This window comes from Dendrobates tinctorius, unplaced genomic scaffold (genome assembly GCF_039654945.1).
Source record: "Dendrobates tinctorius isolate UK_male_01 unplaced genomic scaffold, ASM3965494v1 ptg000016l, whole genome shotgun sequence".
NCBI classification, from domain to species: domain Eukaryota; kingdom Metazoa; phylum Chordata; class Amphibia; order Anura; family Dendrobatidae; genus Dendrobates; species Dendrobates tinctorius.
In genome coordinates this window covers 67767891-67795075 of record NW_027361684.1, presented here as the reverse complement: position 1 = coordinate 67795075, position 27185 = coordinate 67767891, and the positions used below count along the sequence as shown (strand labels likewise).

General features: G+C 47.7%; 1 protein-coding gene across 7 annotated transcripts in view; it reads left to right on the top strand.

The window, feature by feature from the left end:
- The first annotated feature begins 5189 nt into the window (after positions 1-5189).
- ZBED1 (zinc finger BED-type containing 1) overlaps positions 5190-27185 on the top strand; it is a 426627-nt gene continuing 404631 nt past the window's right edge. The window contains exons 1-3 of one of the 7 annotated variants that reach the window (XM_073565947.1): positions 5536-5770; positions 17590-18048; positions 18325-20134. In XM_073565947.1, the coding sequence (XP_073422048.1) occupies positions 17643-18048; positions 18325-19724 (1806 nt within the window). In that variant the 5' untranslated portion in view covers positions 5536-5770; positions 17590-17642 and the 3' untranslated portion in view covers positions 19725-20134. Of the gene's footprint in view, positions 5503-5533; positions 5771-17589; positions 20135-27185 lie in introns of those variants that run through there. The other 6 variants (XM_073565946.1, XM_073565945.1, XM_073565944.1 and 3 more) reach the window with 6 other exon arrangements.

The window sequence follows — 27185 nt, the reverse complement described above, 5'->3', positions numbered from 1 at the left end:
TTGGGTGGGTCAAGGGGATCCCGGCACCATAGACCAGGTGATTAGTCTGATTGAATGGTATACGGCCACTCAGTACTTTATAAGTGACTGCTCCACTATGGTTATCACGTCGGGCCCCGCCAGGCCACAACCCTCTGCTGGTGCCAATCAGCACCGAGCCCGCACTGAGGAGGTACCCGGAGTGAGAGGGACAAAGGACCCAGTTTCCCTAAATTGGCCCCGAGGGCCAGTTGTGCAGTAGCTGTTGGCGGTGCCAAGGGCCAGGACATGTGGCTGCCAACTGCCCCCCCGACAGCTGAACCTATGGACTGCGGATATACTCACCACATGTCGATGTACGCCCAGGCCGTTTTCGCCGTGGATCTGTTCGTGAACCACACTTGTGCCAGGTACGCATCATTGGACACCTGGCCGAGGCCCTGGACTCAGGGAGCCTAGTGACACTTGTGCATGGGTCACTAATCTTGGGCTAAAGCTGGAGTCACACATAGCGACTTACCCGCGATCCCGACAACAATATCAACGTGTCAGAATCGCTGGTAAGTCGTTATGTGATCGCTGGTGAGCTGTCAAACAGACAGCTTCACCAGCGATTAGCACAGCGATGCCGAGCTCGCGGCATCGCTGTGTTCGTTAGCGCTGATGCCATGGATCCATGTAAAAAATAGAATTAAAATAAAAACTATTGTTATTCTCACCTTCCGACGTCCCGCGCAGCATTCCCGCCTCTCTCCACGCTCCGGTCCCAGTAATGCTTTGCGAGAATGACCGCGATGACGTCCGTTCTCGCGGGATCGCGAAGTCTCGCGGTCAATCTTGCATAGGATTACTGTGACCGGAGCGTGGAGAGAGGCGGGAACGCTGCGCGGGACGTCGGAAGGTGAGAATAACAATACATTTTATTTTTTTTATTATTTTTTACATCCTAGTACAGCTGATCGCTGGTCTCCCGCCTGTCACACGCAGCGATGCGTGCTGGCCAGCAGGAGATCAGCGACCAAAAAAATGACCAGAGGTTTCTTGCAGCGATCCTGGCAGGGGGGCCGGTCGCTGATCGCTGTCACACACAGCGATCTCGCTGGTGAGATCGCTGTTGTGTCACAAAAGTTGTGACTCAGCAGCGATCTCGCTAGCGAGATCGCTATGTGTGACGGGGCCTTTAGAACCCACTGGGAAAAATGTGAGTATTGTTTGTATTCATGGTGAACTCCACTAGTACCCGCCACAGGAGGTCTCATTTGTTACGCCCTGCAAGGAGATTAAACATGTGGTGGAGGTAGTGAAGACCCTTCCTTACGGGGCTGTCCTGGGAAGGGATTTGCCCCTCTTCTTATCTCTGTGGGAAAATAAAATTAACCTTCCCCGGGCAAATATTTTTCTGGGTTTCAGAGCCTGAAAATCCTGACATAGGAATTCCTGCCGAAGAGATCACCCCCATAAGGATAGAGTGTGAACCCGATAGGTAAATATAGGAGACATTAACTCAAAGAAGCAGCGTAGAGAGGTGCGGAAATTAGTACAAGAGAATAAATTTGTAGTCTCGCTACTACCCGGCCGTATCTCTGTCATGCAGCATTACACTGTCACCGAGCCTCACATAAGGGTGCGAATGAAACCGTACCGTGTGCCCAAGGTCTGGAGACAAGCCATCGCGAGTGACGTAAGACAAATGCTCCAGCTAGGAATACCGTAATTGACGAGTCCCGGAGTGACTGGGCTAGCCCAATTGTGCTAATCCCAAATCCGGACGGGTCATTACGGTTCTGTAATGACTTCCGTAAATTGAAAGAGGTGTCAAAGTTTACCTTTATCCAATGCCCTGGGTGGGCAAGCTCGATCTGACCAAAGATTACTGTCAGGTCCCTCTCACGGAGTCAGCAAAAGAGAAGACTGCCTTCATAACACTAGAAAGTCTGTACCACTATGTCGTCTTGCCCTTTGGACTACATGGGGCACCAGCCACGTTTGAGGGCTGATGGCCATAATGCTAGAACCCCATCGGAGTTGAACTGAGAGGAACAACCGGTCACCTACTAAGTAGGAAACTCACCCTGGTCAAGAAAAATTATAGCGTAGTGGAGAAGGAGTGCTTGGCCATTAAGTGAGCCTTGGAGTTCCTACACTATTTACTCAGTCAACTGTTTCACTTGGTGACAGATCATTCACCCTTGGTCTGGATGAGAAATGCCAAGGCGAGGAATGCTCGGATCACCAGATGGTTCCTGTTTCTGGAAAATTTCAATTTCAACGTGGAACATCGTGCAGGGAAGGTGCAAAGGAATGCGGATGCCCTGTCCCGAGAACCCTGTATGGTGACAAGTCTTCAACCCCACAAGTTTGAACGGGAACGGGGGGGGGGGGGGAAATCGTATGCGAGGGTCGGCATGTATCCCGCAGGATGCGCATAGAAACGTATTGAGGCCGCTGGAGTGCATTTGCAGTCATAGATATAGCTGTGGTTGCAATGCAGGAAAAAAGTAAGTTTGGTCTTGGCCAAGCTATTTGCCCAAGGCAGATTTAAGAAAATCCAGCATGGGTTTTTATTTTTGGAGCGAACTACAGGATGGTAGTGGGCGGTTCGCTCCCTCCAGCTGGGTCCTACAAGTGACCCAAGGCCACAGATTCCATTTAAAAACCCTGCAGCAAAGGGTAGGGTGTGTCAGTCTTGGTTAGCAAACTGCATGTGTGAAGCAACACAGAGCTAAGGGAAGCAAAAACGCCTGGCACCCCTCAGCATGACACAGCTGTGCAGTCGCCCATGGCAAAAAGTCTTGTATACGGACTGTCTTGACAACCCGGCTGCGATCCGGAGGATACCATTTGCGAGTTGCTTTTGAACATTAAAGACCTTGGCTTTGATGCACTTGTGTTCCACGGTTGCAAGCTGATGTGCCCATTTCCAGTGGGTGATGTTAGCTGCGCATTGAATCACGACATACACACACAACACCAGTTCCAGCACTCTGTTCAATTCTTCTGATTTACCCTAATCCAGGTCATCCCCTCTACAACACTGAAATGCTGAATCCCCTAATCCTTCAGCGCCCCCCAGCAGTTCTGTAACCTCCTCACAGAGGATCAGCTACTCCTGACAGCCGGCCACCAGGACAGCACTTTCCCCCGGCCGGCCACCAGGGCAGCACTTTCCCCCGGCCGGCCACCAGGGCAGCACTTTCCCCCGGCCGGCCACCAGGGCAGCACTTTCCCCCGGCCGGCCACCAGGGCAGCACTTTCCCCCGGCCGGCCACCAGGGCTGCACTTTCCCCCGGCCGGCCACCAGGGCTGCACTTTCCCCCGGCCGGCCACCAGGGCAGCACTTTCCCCCGGCCGGCCACCAGGGCAGCACTTTCCCCCGGCCGGCCACCAGGACAGCACTTTCCCCCGGCCGGCCACCAGGACAGCACTTTCCCCCGGCCGGCCACCAGGACAGCACTTTCCCCCGGCCGGCCACCAGGACAGCACTTTCCCCCGGCCGGCCACCAGGACAGCACTTTCCCCCGGCCGGCCACCAGGACAGCACTTTCCCCCGGCCGGCCACCAGGACAGCACTTTCCCCCGGCCGGCCACCAGGACAGCACTTTCCCCCGGCCGGCCACCAGGACAGCACTTTCCCCCGGCCGGCCACCAGGACAGCACTTTCTCCCGGCCGGCCACCAGGACAGCACTTCCCCCCGGCCGGCCACCAGGACAGCACTTCCCCCGGCCGGCCACCAGGACAGCACTTCCACCAGGGCAGCACTTCCACCAGGACAGCACTTTCCCTCGGCCGGCCACCAGGACAGCACTTTCCCTCGGCCGGCCACCAGGACAGCACATTCCCTCGGCCGGCCACCAGGACAGCACTTCCCCCGGCCGGCCACCAGGACAGCACTTTCCCTCGGCCGGCCACCAGGACAGCACTTCCCCCGGCCGGCCACCAGGACAGCACTTTCCCTCGGCCGGCCACCAGGACAGCACTTTCCCTCGGCCGGCCACCAGGACAGCACTTTCCCTCGGCCGGCCACCAGGACAGCACTTTCCCCCGGCCGGCCACCAGGACAGCACTTTCCCTCGGCCGGCCACCAGGACAGCACTTTGCCTCGGCCGGCCACCAGGACAGCACTTTCCCTCGGCCGGCCACCAGGACAGCACTTTGCCTCGGCCGGCCACCAGGACAGCACTTTGCCTCGGCCGGCCACCAGGACAGCACTTTGCCTCGGCCGGCCACCAGGACAGCACTTTGCCTCGGCTGGCCACCAGGACAGCACTTCCCCCGGCTGGCCACCAGGACAGCACTTCCCCCGGCCGGCCACCAGGACAGCACTTCCCCCGGCCGGCCACCAGGACAGCACTTCCCCCGGCCGGCCACCAGGACAGCACTTTCCCTCGGCCGGCCACCAGGACAGCACTTCCCCCGGCCGGCCACCAGGACAGCACTTCCCCCGGCCGGCCACCAGGACAGCACTTTCCCTCGGCCGGCCACCAGGACAGCACTTTCCCTCGGCCGGCCACCAGGACAGCACTTTCCCTCGGCCGGCCACCAGGACAGCACTTTCCCTCGGCCGGCCACCAGGACAGCACTTTCCCCCGGCCGGCCACCAGGACAGCACTTTCCCCCGGCCGGCCACCAGGACAGCACTTTCCCCCGGCCGGCCACCAGGACAGCACTTTCCCCCGGCCGGCCACCAGGACAGCACTTTCCCCCGGCCGGCCACCAGGACAGCACTTTCCCCCGGCCGGCCACCAGGACAGCACTTTCCCCCGGCCGGCCACCAGGACAGCACTTTCTCCCGGCCGGCCACCAGGACAGCACTTCCCCCCGGCCGGCCACCAGGACAGCACTTCCCCCGGCCGGCCACCAGGACAGCACTTCCACCAGGGCAGCACTTCCCCCGGCCGGCCACCAGGACAGCACTTTCCCTCGGCCGGCCACCAGGACAGCACTTTCCCTCGGCCGGCCACCAGGACAGCACTTTCCCTCGGCCGGCCACCAGGACAGCACTTTGCCTCGGCCGGCCACCAGGACAGCACTTTGCCTCGGCCGGCCACCAGGACAGCACTTTGCCTCGGCTGGCCACCAGGACAGCACTTCCCCCGGCCGGCCACCAGGACAGCACTTCCCCCGGCCGGCCACCAGGACAGCACTTTCCCTCGGCCGGCCACCAGGACAGCACTTCCCCCGGCCGGCCACCAGGACAGCACTTTCCCTCGGCCGGCCACCAGGACAGCACTTTCCCTCGGCCGGCCACCAGGACAGCACTTTCCCTCGGCCGGCCACCAGGACAGCACTTTCCCTCGGCCGGCCACCAGGACAGCACTTTCCCTCGGCCGGCCACCAGGACAGCACTTTCCCTCGGCCGGCGGGGATTCCCGTGGGAGTGACGAGCACACGCCCCATCGCCGGTTCTAACACAACAGCAGCCATGTGCCGCGTGAGCCTCGTGCTGCCGGTGCTCAGGAATTACTATATCGCGATGAGGGTGCTCCTCCAGCAGCTGCTCGGCCGGGCCTTCCCTCTACCAGGTCAGACAGGGGCAGGGTGTGAGGGCGGAAATGTCAGTGTCTGTTATTAACCGTATCTCATGGCCTGTCAGAAGATGTCGCATATCGTGCATGTCGTGACGTCATCGCCAAGCGCGTTGAACGAGAAAGGACAGTCGAGACATAACGTTCTTTATATCGCGATATCTCGCTGACTGCTCTGGCGAGTGAGGGCTGTGACCAACCGTCTGCGACATACTGTCCTCACAGTGCAAGGGCCTCGTGACGAGAGCTGCGCTGGTCGGGACAGGTTTGTATCCAAGCATTGCATTATTACAGATGTGCGATATAAAGATACACGGACCGGGAGGGGCGCACGACAGTGGAGAGAGGGGGCATGCGAGAAAGAAGGCGGGAACCGCACGACCTTCAGCTGCTCTCGGGACTACACGTAGTCTCGCTCAGTCGCCGGGGAAGGAAGTGAGAGCAGTGACGAGCGGCGCGGGAAATCCCGCTGGGACCGGAGAGCTACAGCGCGCGCCCACCGTGTGCGAGAGGCTCGTCAGCTCACCTGTCGCCCCGCACTGCCGGACTGTCCCGACATCCTGCCTATCACAATGCTACCTGTACTGCATGCAACAATGATGTAATATCCCCAGCACAAGGCTGCTTTCCCTCCTGAGAGTAGGACACCGGCCCTCTACCCCATTGATGGCCCATGCCCTGGCCGTAGCGCATACCCCTTCCCTGGTCCGCATCCCATTCATGGCCCGTACCCGTGCCCCGGCCGTAGCCCGTACCCCTGCCCTGGTCCGCATCCCATTCATGGCCCGTACCCGTGCCCCGGCCGTGGCCCGTACCCCTGCCCTGGCCCGTATCCCATTCTTGGCCCGTACCCCTGCCCTGGCCCGCATCCCATTCATGGCCCGTACCCGTGCCCCGGCCGTAGCCCGTACCCCTGCCCTGGCCCGCATCCCATTCATGGCCCGTACCCGTGCCCCGGCCGTGGCCCGTACCCCTGCCCTGGCCCGTATCCCATTCTTGGCCCGTACCCGTGCCCCGGCCGTAGCCCGTACCCCTGCCCTGGCCCGCATCCCATTCATGGCCCGTACCCCTGCCCTGGCCCGCATCCCATTCTTGGCCCGTACCCGTGCCCCGGCCGTAGCCCGTACCCCTGCCCTGGCCCGCATCCCATTCATGGCCCGTACCCCTGCCCTGACCCGCATCCCATTCATAGCCAGTACCCCTGCCCTGGCCCGCATCCCATTCGTAGCCAGTATCCCTGCCCTGGCCCGCATCCCATTCATGACCCGTGCCCCGGCCGTAGCCCGTACCCCTTCCCTGGTCCGCATCCCATTCATGGCCTGCATGCGCACTGAAAAATGCGGATCCTACAGCCAAAAAACGTTGCAGGGTCCGTCCAGGCATGTCAGCGGACGCAAACATTTTGGCGAATCCGCAAAAAAACAGATCCAACGGATGGTCATCCTTCAAGATCTGCCGGTAATGCAACTCAATGGGGAAAAAAACGGATCCGCCAAAAAAAATGGCGGATCCGTTTTTTTCAAAAACTGGCGGATTTTGACTGATGGTCAAAAACGGAAGTGTGAAAGAGGCCTAAGCGCAAACCAATATAAAAATGAATGTAAAATGTCCGAATCCTTTTTAGTAGCGACGGGCGGTGGTCAGTAGAACTGTCCAGTCCTCAGCTATAAGCGGATTATCTGTTATTAATATTAGAGAACTTTTTACTCAAGTTTATGAAAACTAATATCACTATATTTTATGTTTATTAATCTAAGGCTTTATAACAAAATAATAGTGATATCGCGCAGTTACCATTTCACTGGAGTAAATTCATTCTTACTACCGTAATCATTGGGCGTTTATGAAGGAGCCGGACCCTCGGCTGAGTGACTCCAATGCCCTGATACCGGCCATCAGAAGCGCCTATAAACCTCTCCGTAGGCTGTGCGCCCACCATCATGGCTCCAGTCATACAATAGAGGGGTATTCCCAGAATCAGTGTGTTCTCAGTTTTCTGTACTTAGAGTTGATCATGTGCCGATACAACCTACTGTTAAATGGCCTGTCTAAGGCAAGGGGCCCACCACCGTGTTTTCTCTCATCTGGGAAAATCGGTCTGACTATGCTGATCACACTGTAATCAGAGTATGATCTGATTTTTTCAGATGTGGAGAATGAGAATAATAAAGTTTATCCATCTTCTCCATTCAGCCTGTCCATGATAATCAGACTGCATTAGGATATCATCCGAGTGCGGTTAGTTTTTTTTTTTTTTTTTTTCAACGGACCCATAGACTTTTTATAATGACCGAGTGCGTTCCGACAACGGAATCAAATAATGCATATTGCGGTTTTTTATCTAGTGACAGTTGTTAGTGGTGTAACCATGGATACGTAAGGTACTGTGATGCCCTGCACATGGGGTAAGCGACACAGCGAATCAGAGTAACTATACTACATTTCTAAATGGAGGTATTTGCTAATATTATTATTACACCTACTACATATTGGGATAGGATCTAGGTGCTGGTAATACCCCTTCATGACCCAGCCTATTTTGACCTTAATGACCAGGCCATTTTTTGCAATTCTAACCAGTGTCTCTTTATGAGGTAATGACTCAGGAACGCTTCAACGCATCCTACTGATCCCGAGATTGTTTTTTTCGTGACATAGTGGGCTTCATTTTAGTGGTAAATTTAGGTTGATGATTTTTGCATTTATTTGTGAAGAAAGTGGAAATTTGGCGAAAATTTTGAAAATTTCGCAATTTTCAAATTTTGAATTTTTATTCTGTTAAACCAGAGAGTTATCTGGCACAAAATAGTTAATAACATTTCCCACTTGTCTACTTTATATCAGCACTATTTTGGAAACAAATTCTTTTTGTTAGGAAGTTATAAGGGTTAAAAGTTGACCAGCGATTTCTCATTTTTACAACAAAATTTACAAAACCATTTTTTTAGGGACCACCTCACATTTGAAGTCACTTTGAGGGGTCTATATGGCAGAAAATACCCAAAAGTGACATCATTCTAAAAACTGCACCTCTCAAGCTACTCAAAACAACATTCAACAAGATTATTAACCCTTCTGGTGCTTCACAGGAACTAAAGCAACGTGGAGGAAAAAAATGGACATTTTAATTTTTCCAACATAAATTTTCTTTTAGCATCAATTTTATCACTTTCACATGGGTAACAGGATAAAATAGATCCTAAATTTTGTTGGGCAATTTCTCAGTACACCAATATCTCATATGTGGTCATAAACCACTGTTTGGGTGCACGGCAGGGCCCGGAAGGGAAGGAGCGCCATTTGACTTTTTGATTGGAAAATTAGCTCCAATCGTTAGCGAACACCATGTCGCGTTTGGAGAGCCCCTGTGTGCCTAAACATTGGAACTCCCCCACAAGTGACCCCATTTTGGAAACTAGACCCCCAAGGAGCTTATCTAGATGTGTGGTGAGCACTTTGAACCCCCAAGTGCTTCACAGAAGTTTATAACGCAGAGCAGTGAAAATAAAAAATCATTTTTTTTTTTTTTTGCACAAAAATGTTTTTTTAGCCCACTATTTTTTATTTTCACAATGGTAACAGGATAAACTGGACCCCAAAAGTTGCAGTCCAGTTTGTCCTGAGTACGCTGGTACCCCATATGTGGGGGGAACCACTGTTTGGGCGCACGGCAGGGCGCAGAAAGGAGGGAGCGTCATTTGACTTTTTGAATGGAAAATTAGCTCCAATTGTTAGCGGACACCATGTCATGTTTGGAGAGCCCTTGTGTGCCTAAACTTTGGAGCTCCCCCACAAATGACCCCATTTTGGAAACTAGACCCCCTAAGGAACTTATCTAGATGCATAGTGAGCACTTTGAACCCCCAGGCGCTTCACAGAAGTTTATAACGCAGAGCCGTGAAAATAAAAATATTTTTTTTCCTCAAAAAATGTTTTTTAGCCCACTATTTTTTATTTTCACAAGGGTAACAGGATAAATTTGGACCCCAAAAGTTGTTGTCCAGTTGTCCTGAGTACGCTGGTACCCGATATGTGGGGGGGGACCACTGTTTGGGCACACGTTGAGGCTCAGAAGGGAAGTAGTGACGTTTTGAAATGTTTACTTGATGGAATGGTCTGCGGGTGTCATGTTACGTTTGCAGAGCATCTGATGTACCTAAACAGTGGAAACCCCCCAAAAGTGACCCTATTTTGGAAACTAGACCACCCAAGGAACTAATCTAGATGTGTGGTGAGCACTTTGAACCCCCAAGTGCTTCACAGATGTTTATAACGCAGAGCCGTGAAAATAAAAAATAATTTTCCACAAAAATAATTTAGCCCCCATTTTTTTATTTTCCCAAGGGTACCAGGAGAAATTAGACCCCCAAAGTTGTTGTGCAATTTTTCCTGAGTACGCTGATACCCCATATGTGGGGGTAAACCACTGTTTGGGCGCACATCGGGGCTCGAATTGGAGGGAGCACTGTTTAACTTTTTGAACGCAAAATTGGCTGGGATCAATGGTGGCGCCATGTCGTGTTTGGAGAACCCCTAATGAGCCTAAACAGTGGAAATCCCTCAATTCTATCTCCAACCCTAATACCAACCCTAACCACAACCCTAACCCCAACACACCCCTAACCTCAACTCTTACCCTAACCACAAGCCTAACCGTAATCCCCACCCACCCCTAATCCCAATCCAAATTACAACCCTAATCCCAATCCTAATTACAACCCTAATCCCAACCCTAACCCTAATTCCAACCCTAGCCCTAACCCTGATTAAAAAATAAAAATATTTTCTTTATTTTACTATACGTCCCTACCTATGGGGGTGATACGGGGGTCGGTGATTTACTTTTTTTATTTTGATCACTGTAACAGTGATCAAAATAAATGAATGAATCTGCAGCGTCGCAGATTCCCGGCAGGCGCACGGCGCATGCGCCCGCCAATTTCCAAGATGGCGGCGCCCATGATCCGGGACACCGGGACGGCCAGAGGGCGTTCGGAGGCCTCGTGGAGGGTGAGAGGGGGTGATAGAATGGTGGGGGGGCAGATTTTGACAGCGGCTGCCAATCGGCGCTGTCAGATGGTGGCGGAGGCCGATCTGCGCTGTCAGTCAGTTGGGGGGGGGGGGGTCGGTTCAGCGTCTCCAGCCATGCCCGATGCTATTTTAGCATCGGCCATGGTTGGATTTGTAATATTTCATCAAATTTCATTGATGAAATATTACAATCGCTCTGATTGGCAGTTTCACTTTTAACAGCCAATCAGAGCGATCGTAGGCACGTGGGGGCTAAGCCACGCCCCCTAGGGTTAACTCTAAGGAGTCCTCTGTATGCGGGTCGGGTGACCTTTAAGTGACCCTGGTTACCCGACCCGCAGGGGGGCTTTAAAGTCATGACGCCACATAGGCGTCATGGGTCGTTTTGGCACGACTTCTCATGATGCCTATGTGGCATCAAAGGTCGTGAAGGGGTTAAGGGGGTAGCTGTTATAAAAATACTAGATGGTGGCTCGACTCAACGCATCGGGTATTCTAGAATATGTATGTAGTTTATTTAAAGGGAATCTGTCACCCCATTTTTGCCCCATAAGCTGGGGCCACCGCCATCAGGGGCTTATCTGCAGCATTCTGTAATGCGGTAGATAAGCCCCCGATGAAACCTGAAAAATAAGAAAAACACGTTAGATTATACTCACCGGAGGGCGGGTGCGGTGGGTGTCGCGGTCCGGTGCTTTCCATATTCATACGATGATGTCCTCCTCCTTGCTTCTCCCTCGGCTTCTGCACACGCGTACTTTATCTGCCCTGTTGAGGGCAGAGTAAAGTACTGCAGTGCGCAGGCGCCGGGAAAGGTCAGAGCTGTCCGGCACCTGCGCAGTGCAGTGCTCTGCGCTCAACAGGGCCGATAAAGTGCGCATGCGCAGGAGCCGAGGGAGAAGCAAGGAGGAGGACGTCATCGTATGAAGATGAGAGGCGCCAGATGGGATGGCGACACCCATCGGACTGGACCAGACGCCGGGGTGAGTAATCTAACTCCTTTTTTCTTATCTTTCCGGTTTCATTGGGGGCTTATAGAATGCTGTAGATAAGCCCCTGATGGCGGCAGAAGATGATCCACGGCAACCGTCGGGTGCTCAGCGGCTAGCGCCGCAGATCTCCTGGCGGTAGCGGTGGCGTGCGTCATTCGAATTCCGCGCCAATTCGCAGCCAGACTGCGCCTGTCGCTGATTGGTTGCGCCTGGCCGGCCGCGACCGATCAACGACGCGGGATTTCCGTTACAAGCAGACAGAATTATACAATTATATAGTAGATATCACTATTGAGACCTAAAACCCGGACATGACACATCTGGCTTCTTTGTCCAAGTATAGACTGACTTTGGATCACATGGCCCTAACATGACAGTCCCTTATATGCCTATGAGGCCATTGAGTTTGGGTCAGGAGGCCCCAGCTGCTCTGGACCTCTTGGTCCATATCTCTACTTTGAATGCTGCATGTTTGAAACAGGCTTTATTGAGGGTTGCACTGTCCAGAGTCAGAGAAAATCTTGTATTTTTTATGCTCGCTTTGTGTAGATTCCACTTTAAAGCGGTTGTCCAGTCCACTGAATACAAGATTGTGGAGCGAGTCCGCACCCACTGGACCATTTCTGCCCGACAGTATGGATAACACATACACACCCTCCAGTCCAAGCTCAGAAATTGGCGTATCCTTGCAGCCCACAATGCATGCGCTGGGAGTTTCATAAGTATACAGACACACAGCGGGACTGCAGATTTATCGATTCTTTTTTTTTTTTTTTGACCGGACAACTCTTAACGGCAAACACATGGACTTAGAATCATAGAATATAGAGTTGGAAGGGACCTCCTGGGTCATCTGGTCCAAACCCCTGCTCAATCCATCACTGGATTCACTAAACCATCTCAGACAGATGTCTGTCCAGTGGAGACTTCCATTGAAGGAGAACTCACCACCTCTCGTGGCAGCCTGTTTCACTTATTGATGGCCCTCACTGTCAAGAAGTTTTTTCTAATATCTAATGTGTCTCCTCCCATTCAGTTTCATTCCATTGCTTCTAGTCTTTCCTTGTGCAAATGAGAATAAAGATGATCCTTCTACAATGTGACAGCCCTTGAGATATTTGTAGACAGCTATTAAGTCTCCTCAGTCTTCTTTTTTGCAAGCTAAACATTCCCAAATCCTGAGAAGAGCGACCAGAATGGTGACTGGTCTGCACATCATGTCCTAGTCACCATTCTGGTCGCTCTTCTCTGAGCTTACTCCAGTTCAAGCCATTTCTGCAAGCCCTATTCAAATAAATGGGACAGTTGTAGAATTTTCTCAGTTTTAAAGGGAACCTGTCAGCAGGATTGTGCATAGTAACCTACACACAGTGTCAGGTCGGCGCCGTTACACTGATTAAAATGATACCTGGTGATGAAATCCATCTTGTGGTTGTCGTGTAATCTTTGTTTTCAGTTTTGTGTTAAAGGGAATCTGTCACCTTATTTTTGGCCTTTGAGCTGCAGCCACCGCCATGAGGGGCTTATCTACAGAATTCTGTAATGCTGTAGATAAGCCCCCGATGTAACCCGAAAGATAAGAAAAAACAGATTATACTTACCGGGTGGGCTTACTGGTCCAATGGGTGTCGCGGTCCAGCGCCTCCCATCTTCTAACGGTGACATCTTCCTCTTTGCTGCCTGTCGTGGCTCCTGCGCAGGTGCACTGCTCTGCCCTGTTGAGGGCAGAGCAGAATACTGCAGTGCGCAGGCGCCGGACCTCTCACGGCACCTGCACACTGCAGGACTCCGCTCTGCCCTCAATAGGGCAGAGCAGTGCGTTTGCGCAGGAGCCACGATAGGAAGGAAGGAAGAGGACGGCATCGTATGAAGATGGGAGGCGCTGGACTGGACCCCCCCGGTGAGTATAATCTAACTCTCTTTTTCTTATCTTTCAGGTTATATCGGGGGCTTATCTACAGCATTACAGAATGCTGTAGATAAGCCCCTGATGTCAGTGCCAGCAGCTCATATTCAAAAAAATGAGTGACAGATTCCCTTTGAATGATATGTCCGTGTTCCGTGGCAGGGCTGGAGGGTTGGACATTAATAGCTAATCAGAGCACCACATAATCAGTATGGCTTCTGACAGGTCACTGATCCCTTCATTTGCCTAATGAATATTATGTATCTCTTGGGGAAAAAAAACATTTGGCAGGCGACGGCGGTGGCGCTTCAGCATGATCACATATGTAATGAATTGTATATGCATTTCTTTGCTCTAATTCTGAAGTTCCTTAAAAAAAAAAATCCATTTGAAAATGCCTGCGCAGTTTCAGCTATTGGCGATCGCTGATAGCTGCTATTGCGCAGGCGCCGGCGGCACGATCTTGCCAGAGAAGAGAGAAATTTCCTCCAAGATGGCGCCTGCGTAGTTTTCAGTGCCATTTTCAAATGGATTTTTCTTTTAGGAACTTCATTTGGAAATCAAGGTCTCAGTCTGGAGGAAGAGTGGAGAGGCTACAATCCAAGCTGCTTGAGGTCTATTGTGAAGTTTCCACAATCAGTGATGGTTTGGGGAGCCATGTCATCTGCTGGTGTAGGGCCACTGTGTTTTATCATGATGACATCGGGGTACAGTGGCAATGATCGTGCCCCACTATGACCAGGACCATCGATCAGAGGGGGCTTCCTCCTTTTGCCTGCCTTATAAGTGATGCCATCTATATCAATCGCTCCATTTAGGGGGTTAATCTGCCGGGAGAGATGTAGGCACAGCTCCTAGCATTGAGTGACAGGTGTCAGCTGTGAAATCAGCTGATCACTTGGCGACGATCACACGCACAGCTCTTGTGTGCGCAAAATCGCCATGACGTATCCAAGGTTGGTAAGTACCGATCTGGACGTATGCATACGTCGGAGGTTGTGAAGGGGTTAAATGCTAGTCTGGTATATACATAATTTATGCGATGAAGAGCTCTGACTACCTCAAGAGCGTACTCTACTGCAGTCCTGTTCTTTCATGAAGTGGAAGTGCCCAATTAAAGTCTGCTTGTGCTATCTCTGTGATGAACTGCCTTGGGGCTCATGGTGGCGCAATCTATTTCCAAGGAATCCGTCTACAGGTTTTTGCTATATAATCTGGGAGCACCATGATGTAAGAGCCTAATTACAGCGATATTTCACTTACTGGGCTTTGTTTTGTTGCTTCAATACTGTGTTTTACCAGCAGGAGATTATTATTACAGGACAGCTGGCCTCGAGCCTCCTAGTCCAACCATTACCACATTAGCAGCAATGTGTGACTATACAGTGTACACAGGAAGCTGCCAATCCGTCGTGTGGGACGGGTTTTCTCCTACTTGTTCTGCAGCAGAGGTACCGTAACTATCACAACTTCTGCACCCAGTAAATGAAGTGATACATCACTGGAATCAAGGTCTCTGTCCCTACCTCATGCTGCTGTCAGATTACTTGGGAAAACCCTTTTGACAGATTACCATTAAAAGACAGTGACTGGCATGGAACCCATCCTTTGAAACCCCCCTTTCTTTGAATTAGGGCTTCTTGATCTCACAGAATCAATTTGATGCTTTTTCAGCTTTTCACAGAGCCTTAGTAAATTTGTGTGCATGGAGCTCACACTGCAACGAGACTAAATGATTTGTAACTTTTTTTTCTTTTCTGTATCTGTTATATAGAGGTTGAAAATAATTGCAAGTTATTTCCTTTTCCTAGAAAAATAAAGCACTACAGACTAAAGGATGAGAATTGAACTCTGGCCATGGATTCCACCTTGTTCTTTTCATGATCTTTATAGACAAGGAATAATGTAGTAGTAGTTCAAAGCAAGTGGGCTGCGTACTGTTAACATGGCTGTGTATATAGGAGTAAGGTTAAGTGCACACATCCGGTATTCGTGTATAGCGGGTCTCTACAGAGGACAGATGCCTCAGCGTCCGTACTGACTGTGCCCATGGTTGGGCTCATACCTCCCGAGCATATGTGCCCGACACTGTGGATCCAACCTAATGAGCACTAGAGTAGAGTAAAAAGACTTGCAGGACCCTGGTCTAATGGACACAACTATAGTTCATGGCTTCCAGACCACAGCATTGCATATTTCCTACTACTGTGACATCCCATGAATCTATTTTACTTAGTAGGACCTTATCACACCATGTGTATGAGTTGCATTGTAGCAATGTTATAGTGCCTACCAATCATAAACTGCGGCCACGGACTAGCGATGTTACTACCGGACTAGGATGCGGCAGATCTTTTTGCTAATTTTGTTTCAGTAAGCCCCCTTCTTAGCCTATGAACAATGTTTATCACTTATCAACTGGCTCGGTGACACTTTTATAGTTGGCTACGAGAACCTGAATGGGCACCTCAGTGATCATACATTTATTCTTCCCCTTTTAGATAATTACAAGTGGTAGCCCCCCGCAACATTTATAACCTTAAGTTCAGTTTTGGGACATTGTTAACTTCAGTGAGATGCAAGTTTTTAAGTGGCCATGTTTGAAACCTTGTTAAATGGATAAAGACGTTTTATTTGCAGTAAACTGCTAAAGGGGCGGTCTGAAACTCAAATTTATTTTCATCCTAAATGTAAGTCTATTTAATGCCAAAATCTAATCTCTTTTGTAATGTACTTTAATTAAAAAGTCCCTATAATTCTCTACCTACTAAGTGCTTTATTAATTTTTTTTTTTACTACTTTCTGTGTGATGACTCTTCGTTGGAGAATCCCACTGCCGCAGCCTCTGCCCCCCACCCTAAAACGAAGCGTCATCAGTGACATCCATTTTAGGGGCTGGGCTAGTCACCTACTGTACTGAGGATGGGTTGATTATAAAATCTGACGAATGTTCATTAGAATCTTGCCATTGTGCACTTTTCTTCTCAGTGCACATTGATAATGTGCTTCCTCGCCGGCTTTGATGAGAAATGACAAGCTGGCAAGAGATCACACTGTCAGTGTACACTGTGAGGAGAGTACAAGCGCACAGAAATCGACATCACTTGTGGCGGTGCTGGTCTTTGCTTACTCGTTCTGTCCTTACAATGTGCACTGACAGTGCTTTCTTTAGTCACTTCTCAACAGAATCGGCAAGCGAGGGCACTGTCACTGTGCATACTGCTCAGTGATGAGAATGTAATGAGCATATATTGGAATTGACATGCTCTGCAGAGTAGGGACTAGCCCAGCCCCTGAAACGTATGTCACTGATAAGGATTTATTTCAAGATAGGGGCAAGGTCTGCAGCAGTGACCGTACCCTTTGCCCCTGATGATGACCCGATTGAGTATCCCAGCTTGTACTGAGATTCTCAAATGAAGCATCATCATACAGGAAGTAAGAAAATAAAAATAAAGCAGTTCGAGTAATGAGGGAATGATAGGGACTTTTAAATTATAGTTTATTAGAATATTAGATTACAACATTAAATAGAGGGAGATTTATATTAAAATTAATTTTAGTTTCGGGCCACCCCTTTAAAGGGGTTGTCCATTTCTTTAAATTAACCCCCCAATGTATCCCCCAGGGGCCTCTAATGAATTTTGTAAATACCTCATGTTGCCTATACTGCCTGTGAGCGGCACTATCGCTGGCCGCTCACAGGCAGCACGTGACTCCTGGCTGCAGCCAGCTCTGGCTTCTGCTGATTTCCCGACAAGTGCTGGCAGCAGCTGGGGGTCCCTCTTCCTCCTTCCGTGCTGGCTGCCAGGCTGTGGGCGGGGTTATCCCCCCGCGTCACATCCAGAATCCACCGCGCGCCCATTCATTGAGAAAGCGCACAGTGGATGCTGGGTGTGACGCGGGGGTAACCCCGCCTACAACCCAGCAGCCGCTGCGGGGACCCAGTGCTGAGTCACGCCTCACTTGTCATGACATCCGTGCTGGGTCACGTGTTGCTCACAGGCAGTATAGGCAACATGATATTTACAAAATTCATTAAGGGCCCCGGGGGATACATTGGGGGGGTTAAAGTAGCGGACAACCCCTTTAAGTATTCCTCGTGATGCAATTAGTTTTGCTTCCTGATTTTCTCTCTTGTCTTCCTGCCGTTAGCAGATACTCATTAATGAGTGAAGTCTTAACTGAAGACTGGCACTTGCAACATAATGGAGATTAAAAGCAGTGAAGTTGCACAATCTGACCTTAACCTTGTTGCACATCCTAGAGCAAAGAGTAAAGTATGGAAGTATTTTGGATTTGACACCAATGCTGAGGGATGCATTATGGAATGGAAGAAAATCTATTGTCGCATCTGTATGGCTCAGATAGCATATTCTGGGAATACGTCCAACCTTTCTTACCACCTCGAGAAGAATCACCCAGATGAGTTTTGTGAGTTTGTGAAAAGCAACACGGAGCAAATGAGGGAGGCATTTGCCACAGCTTTCTCAAAGTTGAAACCAGAAACATCCCAACAAGTTGTTCAAGAAACTTTAATAATGAAAAGCAGCCATACTTTTGACAAGAAACAGCTTGAGGTTTCATCCGCAGTGGTTAATTTGATATGTGAGGGTATGTTTCCTGCTTCTATATTGGATGAACCTACTTTCAAATGTCTTCTAAAAACTATGGATCCTAGGTATGAAATTCCTAGCCGGAAATACATATGCAGTCGTCTGCTGCCGGAGAGGTATCACACTGTTAGAGATGTTATACTAAAAGAGTTGGTGGATGTGTTGTGGTGTGGTATTTCCACTGACATGTGGAAAAGTGAAAGCCAGAACAGATCATATGTAACCCTTTTTGTCCACTTTTTAGCCACTGGTGTTTCTCATTCTTTTACCATAGGCTCCCGATGTTTGAAAACACTCGAAGTACCCGAGGAAAACAAAGCGGAGTCAATTACTAGAGTATTGTATGAAACCTTTATAGAGTGGGGAATTAGCGCCAAAGTGTTTGGAGCTACCACGGACTATACTAAAGACATTATAAAGGCATGCTCGCTTCTGGATATTCCCATAAACATGCCTTGCGTGGGCCAGACTTTTAATAAGGGAATACAGCAAGCTTTTCATCTCCCAAAGGTCTCTGGACTCCTTTCAAGGTGTAGAAAGTTGGTGGAATATTTTCAGCAATCAACAGTTGCCATGTACATGCTCTGTGAGAAGCAAAAGCAGCAAAATACAATATCATGTATGCTCATAAGCGACCGTGTTTCCTGGTGGGGCAGCACGCTTGCAATGTTACAGCGTCTTAAGGAGCAGCAGTTCACCATTGCAGGTGTCTTGGTTGAGGATAGTAATAACCATCATCTCATGCTAGAATCTGGTGAGTGGAATACAATTGAAGGCCTTGTTGACCTCCTGCAACCTTTTAAGCAAGTTGCGGAAATGTTGTCAATGTCAAAGTATCCCACTATAAGCATGGTAAAACCTCTCCTACACATGCTACTTAACACTTCTTTGAATATCAAAGATACAGACTTAAAAGAAATCAGCATGGCAAAAGAGGTCATTGCCAAAGCTTTGTCAACGACGTATCAGCAGACACCAGAAATAGATATGTTCTTGAACCTTGCCACGTTTTTGGATCCCAGGTACAAAAGACTTCCTTTCCTATCTGCATTTGAACGTTCTCAGGTTGAAAATCGTGTTATTGAGGAAGCCAAGGCCCTGCTAGACAGAAGCAAGGAAACCTCAAGATCTGAAGATAAAGTGTTCCCAATGACAGAAGAACCTCCGATGAAAAAATTGGTTGTGTCATCCACTCCTCCTACTTCAAGCAGCATCAATAATATGCTAGCGGAAATATTCTGCCAGTCTGGGCCTCCAGAAGATCAAGAGGAGTGTCATGCACAGGTCGTTGAAGAATTGAGCAATTTTAAATCCCAAAAAGTTCTTGGACTAAGTGAGGATCCACTGAAATGGTGGTCTGATCGTTTGGCACTGTTTCCTCTTCTACCAAAAGTACTCCAAAAGTACTGGTGCATTTCTCCCACAAGAGTCTTTCCTGAACGTCTCTTTAGTTCATCAATGAACGTTGTAAGTTCCAAAAGAAACCGATTGGCCCCTGCTCACGTGGATGAGCAAGTGTTTCTGTATGAAAATGCACGAAATTCCTCAGTAGCAGAGCCAGAAGATGACGATGAAGGAGATTGGGGCCTGCAACAAGAGCAGTTTTTTAATTTCAGTGACTCCGTTCCTGTAGGCAATAGTTTCTTCTCAATTAGGGACAGCGGGTTTATTTAAGATTTACCCACCCTGGTGGTGCAGCTTTAATTTAATGAAATCCATGTACGGTATATATTTTATAAGCTCTGCTGTTTGTCTTTTGGGCTACCATTAAGATTTTATCTAGTCACTTTTTTTTTAATCAATTTGTTTTTTACACTAAATTTGGGTATTAACATCACAAATGTACGGTAATAAACAAGTTTTCCTTTTTTTAAGGTAGTGGACGTTTATCTTCATTGCATATTGCGGATTTTAAAGAATTGTTTATTCTGCTGCTAAAGTAACGTGCAGTATTCAGTTTAATTGTTTTAACGGCCTTCATTTTATTAGTATGATCAAGCCAATATATCATTGTCAGTGCTGTGTAAATCGTATCTATTTAGTAGGCTTGGTTAAATAAATAAAGATACCCTATTTCCTAACAAGGTGCAGTTTTTTTCTTTACTGCAGGTCTCCCTTGCCATAAGTTTGGGTATACACAGACATTTATTCTCGGCATGATTGTGGGTGATGACTGCAGTAATTACTACTGTAATGCGGAGTTTCATGGGACTCTAATGTTCCTATGGACTGCAGCCTGTAGCAATAAGTGTGCGCTTAGTCTATAGACTATAGAAACCTTTACAAATCATGTTGCGTCTTAACCCCTTAGCGACCAGGGACATTATTAAAATCTGACATGTCTCTTTATGTGGCAATAACTCTGGAATGTTTCAACGTATCGAGATTGTTTTTATTTTTTTTTTGTGACACATATTTTATGGTAATGGTAAATTTAGGTATATATATGTTTTGTGTTTACAAAAATGTCAGAAATTTGACAAAAATGTCTAAAAAATGTTCAAAACGAGAAGGATTATCCCTCCAAGGCCATGTTCAGTATTTTACCTCGGTGTTTGTAAGCCAAAGCCAGGAGAGGGTGATAAATACAGAAGTGGTGATGTTTCTATGTTTCTATTATACTTTTCCTCTGATTGTTCCTCTCCTGGTTTTGACTTACAAATGCTAATGTAAAATACTGACCATGTGAACGTGGCCTATTCCAGAGAGTCACACTACACAAATTAGTTAATAAATACTGTATACACGAGTATAAGCCGAAGCACCTAATTTTGCCATGAAAAACTTGGTAAGTTTATTGACTGGAGTATAAGCTGGGTATGCATCCTTCATCCCTGTCCTTTGTATGCATGGCTCCCCCGTCCCTGTCCTTGTATGCATGGCTCCTTACCCCTATCCTTGTATGCATGTTTCCTATTAAAAAAACAAACATCCTGCTCACCTTCCTGGGATGCATCTTATTCTGGTGCCAGCAGCTCTTCCTGTCGAGCGATCATGTGACCCTGCTCATTAAGGTAATGAATATTCACTCCACGCATATGGGAGTGGAAAGACGTGCATATTCATTACCTTAATGAGCGGGATCACGCGATTGCTCAGCCGGAAATGCTGCTTGCGCTGGAACCAACGAGATGCAACGAGGGCGCACAGGAAGGTGAGTAGGATGTCTTCTGGAAGCTGGCGGCTGCAGGTGTCACTGCGCACTATAAGAGAAATGAATATTAATTTCTCTTTAGCAGAGGGAACAGTTACAGCCGCAGGCTCCTGCCTCCTGTGACCTGCTGCTCCCCCGCCGGCCTTCTGGGACAATTGACTCGTGTATAAGCTGAGGGGGGGCGTTTACAGCACAAAAAAGTGCTGAAAAACTCTGCTTATACAAGAGTATATAGAGTAACCTTTACTTTATGCCTGCTTTACATCTTCTGTAAAATGTTCTTATATTTTGTTAGGGTGTTAAAAGCTTTAACATTGTAGCAGTAATTTTTCAATTTTTCAAGGAAATTTACAATTTTTTTTTTTAGAGGGACCTGCTTAGCTTTGAAGTGACTTTGGGGAGACCTAAAAGTGATTCCAATTTAACCCCCCCCCCACCAACATATTCAAAACTGTTGTCAGGTAGTTTATTATTAATTCATTAGGTGCTTTTCAGGAATACAGCTCTGGCAAAAATTAAGAGACCACCACATCAAAACCCTGTCATGGCCAGCCCATTCTCCAGACCTGAACCCCATTGAAAACCTCTGGAATGTAATCAAGAGGATGATGGATCGTCACAAGCCATCAAACAAAGAACTGCTTAAATCTTTGTGCCAGGAGCAGTGTGAAAGACTGGTGGCGAGCATGTCAAGATACATGAAAGCTGTGATTAAAAATCATGGTTATTCCACAATATATTGATTTCTGAACTCTTCCTGAGTTAAAACATTAGTATTGTTGTTCCTAAATGATTATGAACTTGTTTTCTTTGCATTATTTGAGGTCTGAAAGCACTGTTTTGTTTTGTTTTTTAATTGTGACCATTTCTCCTTTTCAGAAAAAAAAACCCCAAAAATGTATTGCTTGGAAATTCGGAGACATGTTGTCAGAAGTTTGTAGACTAAAAGAACAATTTACATTTTACTCAAAAATATATCTATAAAGAGAAAAATCGGACAAACTGAACATTTGGAAGTGGTCTCTTAATTTTTGTCAGAGCTGTATATGCAAAGTGGCATGACCGGAAAGAAAAATGTTATGTTTAGCACCTAAATGTTGCTAACTTCCGAACAGGTCAGTACAGCCAGCCAGATTCTAAGACTATGTTCACACGCGGCATTTTTTTATGCAAATTTTCAGAAATCTCATGCATACACATTAGTTTTTCTGTCCTCAGTATTTTGTGCTTTGCTTGGTTTTTGCATGTCACTTTTCAACATTTTTCACCCATTGAAAATAATGGGTGGTGAAAAAAATGCTAGTATCAGGTTTTACTGCTTTTTTTTTTGTGCAAAAACCTTAAGAAGTGGAATGATTTTTTTTTTTGTCACCAAACTTTATCAGCATGCACAACACAAGAGACAAATGAAGCATGACAAAAACACACCAATAAAAAAAACAAAACCTGCAGCTTTTTTACTGCCAAGAGAGCAGGTTTTGCTGCAGAAAAAATTCAGCAAAAATGGCATGTGTGAACATAGCCTAAGGCCGTTTTTTGGCTGTGAATTGTCATGGCAACCATCAGGACCACACAATCGTTATCTCGGTGCCGATGAGGTAATAAAGGGAACCCCCACATGTTAGCCATCTACGTGCAATAGTTACTATTGACAGCAGCCTCTAAGGGGTTAAATGGCCATGGCTGGTGCCGACACCGTCACTCATGCAGCAGGGTGTCAGCTACAGGGTACAGCAGACAACTGCGGCATTTTCACCTGTCGGCAGACACTATTCACTTATACATCAGGTCAGTTTTAAGTTGTATGGGTGGTCACTAAGGGTTAGATGAACCAAATGTTGTGATTTCTCTGTGAGACCACCCTACAGCTGCAATCCCTGTGTAGTCACATCCTCTGCCATCTGTCCCTAGCCTTTTCTTGGTAATATTATTGGACTAGATATATGAGCAGTGTGACCGCCAGTTCTACAGGTGTCAAAACGCAGGATAAATCCGCAGAAAATCCACTGTAAATCTGCGCTAAATCCGCAGGTAAAACGCAGGTCATTTTACCTGCGGATTTCGCAAAATCCGCGCAGAAAAATCCACAGCAGAATCCGCAACATGTGCACATATCCTTATTGTTACTGAAAGCTGCCAGGAGAAAGTGAACTTTATTTCTCCTGGGAGCTGCCATCTTTCAGTCATACAGAAGTGCCCGGAAGTGGCTACAGCCACCACTCAGTGAGCAGCAGCTGTAAGTGCTCCCCGACATGACATAATGACAGCCGGCTGTGCATCGTGTCTGAGCGAGCTGTAAATCAGAGTGCCAGGGTTTGCTTATAGCTGTTACTCACTGTACACTAAGCAGTGACTGAGGGTGTGCTGGCACACCTGTATTACTGAAAGCCGGAAACTCCCGGGAGGGAATATAGTTCATTTTCTACTGAAAGTCTCCTGTTAGTACGGCAGTCGGACAGAATTCTAACACTGTTAACCCACAGAGTAACCATATATCTGCAGGTTAATGAGGTTTGGCAGACATGACAGGTACCTTTTAGCTAAATCTGTGTTCATATAGTACATACCAATACCCTTTTGAACACATGCTTGTGTAAACCAGAAGGTTGAAGAGCAGGGAGAATATGGACTAGCAGTATAATATAGGAGTTAAGACCCTGATTACAATGATGTGTCACTACGCTGTGTGCTGAAGTTTGAATAGTTTTTGTTTTATCAGCAGGAGATTATCATCACAGGACTAGGTGTGCCGTGCTGTCCAGTCCAGCTAATCTGTGTAACCCCGCCCCACCGCTGAGTGGCAGTTTGCTGACAATGCACAGTGTACACAGGAAGCTGCCAATCAGTGATGTGGGCAGGGTTATAAACAGGTTAGGCCTGTTTCACACATCCGTTTGTGTCCATCAGTCAGGATCCGCCATTTTTCTTGGCGGATCCGTTTTTTTTCCCATTGAGTTGCATTACCGGCAGATCTTGACGGATGGCCATCGATTGGATCTGTTTTTTTGCGGATCCGCCAAAATTTTGACGTCCGCCGACATGCCCGAACGGACCATGCAACGTTTTTTTCGGGCGGCAGGATCCGCACTTCTCACTGCGCATGCCCGAAAGACTTCACTCAGCTGGAAATTTAACCCTAAACTCTGTTCTGGCGGCTGAAAAATTCTCTCGCTCTCTCGCAGCGGTTCGGTCCGGTGGCAAACGTTGTGGTCAGTACAGGAACCTATCCGCCATTTTAGCGGATTTTGACTGAAGAAAAAACTGGCTGCTGCAGAGAGAACATGGATCTTATAAGAACTGCACCAAGCAGTACAGTAAGGATGCTTTGACACTACGTTCAGGCACCCGTTCAGTGGCTTCATCTGGGCTTACGGATACACCTGAATCCTTTTTTGCTAGCGGTTTTCGACGTAAGCCCCAACGGAGCCTCTGATTGGGTGCCTGAACACAGTATGAAAGCAGACTTAGTGATACATCACTGGAATGAGGCTTTCAAGCCCCTACATCATGGTGCTCTCAGATTCCATTGCAAAACTTGCTGACCGATTCCCTTAAATGTCTGTTGCCTTGTGTACATGTCAAATTGCTCAAATATTCATGTTCTTTTTGATACTTGGTGTTTCTGTCCGAATGTACAAATCAATGCAAGTAATTTGTACAAGCATTTAGTGAATATTAAAGTGCTTTACCCCTACACGACTGCTTTTATTGTGTCACAGTATTTGTGTACTGTATTCGTGAAACGGGTATATACTGTAATGATGCATCCTCGCTCCATCTAGTTCCTACTAGTGAAAGGTGTTTTGTTGTTTAAATTAAACTGAATTCCAAGAGGTTGTGAGGCAACATATACATTGTAAATTACTTCATTACAAAACATCACTATTTCTGAGCTACATGCCAACCTCTTCAGAGCGTCCCTCCAGCCTCTACTTACCTTCCAGTTGCTATTGGATCCATCCTACTATAGTTCACCTGCTCCTGGCCAAGCATGAGCAGCCCATGCAGACTCCCTCAGCGGGCTTCTTGCACAGCTCTTCTATGACTTCTCCACTGACAGTGCATTGTACAGTGGGTACGGAAAGTATTCAGACCCCTTTTACATTTTTCACGCTTTGTATCATTGCAGCCATTTGGTAAATTCAAAAAAGTTTATTTTTTTTCTCATTTAATGTACTCTGCACCCCATCTTGACTGAAAAAAACAGAAATGTAGAAATGTTTTCAATTTTATTAAAAAAGAAAAACTGAAATATCACATGGTCATAAGTATTCAGACCCTTTGCTCAGTATTGAGTAGAAACACCCTTTGAGCTAGTACAGCCATGAGTCTTCTTGGAAATGATGCGACAAGTTTTTCACACCTGGGTTTGGGGATCTTCTGCCATTCTTCCTTGCAGATCCCCTCCAGTTCCGTCAGGTTGGATGGTGAACGTCGGTGGACAGCCATTTTCAGGTCTCCAGAGATGCTTTGTTGGGTTTAGGTCAGGGCTTTGACTGGGCAAGTCTAGAATGGTCACAGAGTTGTTCTGAAGCCACTCCTTTGTTATTTTATCTGTGTGCTTAGGGTCATTGTCTTGTTGGAAGGTGAACCTTCGGCCAAGTCTGAGTTTCAGAGCACTCTGGAAGAGGTTTTCATCCAGAATATCTGTACTTGTCTGCATTCATTTTTCCTTCAATAGCAACCAGTTGTCCTGTCCCTGCAGCTGAAAAACACCCCCATAGCATGATGCAGCCACCACCATGTTTCACTGTTGGGATTGTATTGGGCAGGTGATGAGCAGTGCCTGGTTTTCTCCACACATACCGCTTAGAATTATCACCAAAAAGTTCTATCTTAATCTCATCAGACCTGAGAATCTTATTTCTCATAGTCTGGGAGTCCTTCATGTGTTTTTTTAGCAAACTATGCGGGCTTTCATATGTCTGGAACTGAGGAGAGGCTTCCGTTGGGCCACTCTGCCATAAAGGCCCGACTGGTGGAGGGCTGCAGTCATAGTTGACTTTGTGGAACTTTCTCCGATCTCCCTACTGCATCTGTGTAGCTCAGCCACAGTGATCTTTGGGTTCTTCTTTACCTCTCCCACCAAGGCTCTTCTCACACATTGCTCAGTTTGACCGGAGGGCCAGGTCTAGGAAGAATTTTGGTGGTCCCAAACTTCTTCCATTTAAGCATTATGGAGGCCTCTGTGCTCTTAGGAACCTTGAGTACTATAGGAATTCTTTTGTAACCTTGGCCAGATGTGTGCCTTGCCACAATTCTGTCTCTGAGCTCCTTGGCCAGTTCCTTTGACCTCATGATTCTCATTTGGTCTGACATGCACTGTGAGTTGTGAGGTCTTATATAGACAGGTGTGTGGCTTTACAAATCAAGTCCTATCAGTTTAATTAAACACAGCTGGACTCCAATGAAGGAGTAGAACCATCTCAAGGAGGATCACAAGGAAATGGACAGCATGCGACTTAAATATGAGTGTCTGAGCAAAGGCTCTGAATACTTATGACCATGAGATATTTCAGTTTTATTTTTTATCCCCTTAACTCCCAAGGTATTGCTGTGCATAGTACAAGCAATCAGATGATCGCAGGTTCAAGTCCACTGAGAGGACTAATAAATACACTAAAGAGTAAGAGAAAAATAATAAAAAACTGAAAAAAAAGGAATAAAATATCAAACCACCACTTTTTTCCCATTAACCCCTTTACTCCCAAGGGTGGTTTGCATGTTAATGACCAGGCCAATTTTTACAATTCTGACCACTGTCCCTTTATGAGATAATCACTCTGGAACGCTTCCATGGATCCCGGTGATTCTGACAATGTTTGCTCGTGACATATTGTACTTAATGATAGTGGTAACATTTATTTGATGTGACTTGCGTTTATTTTAAAAACAAAAATTTTGAAAATTTTGCAATTTTCCAAGTTTAATTAAAGGGAATGTCACCTATTTTTTCAAGTATCAGCTTCCGGCACCGCCAT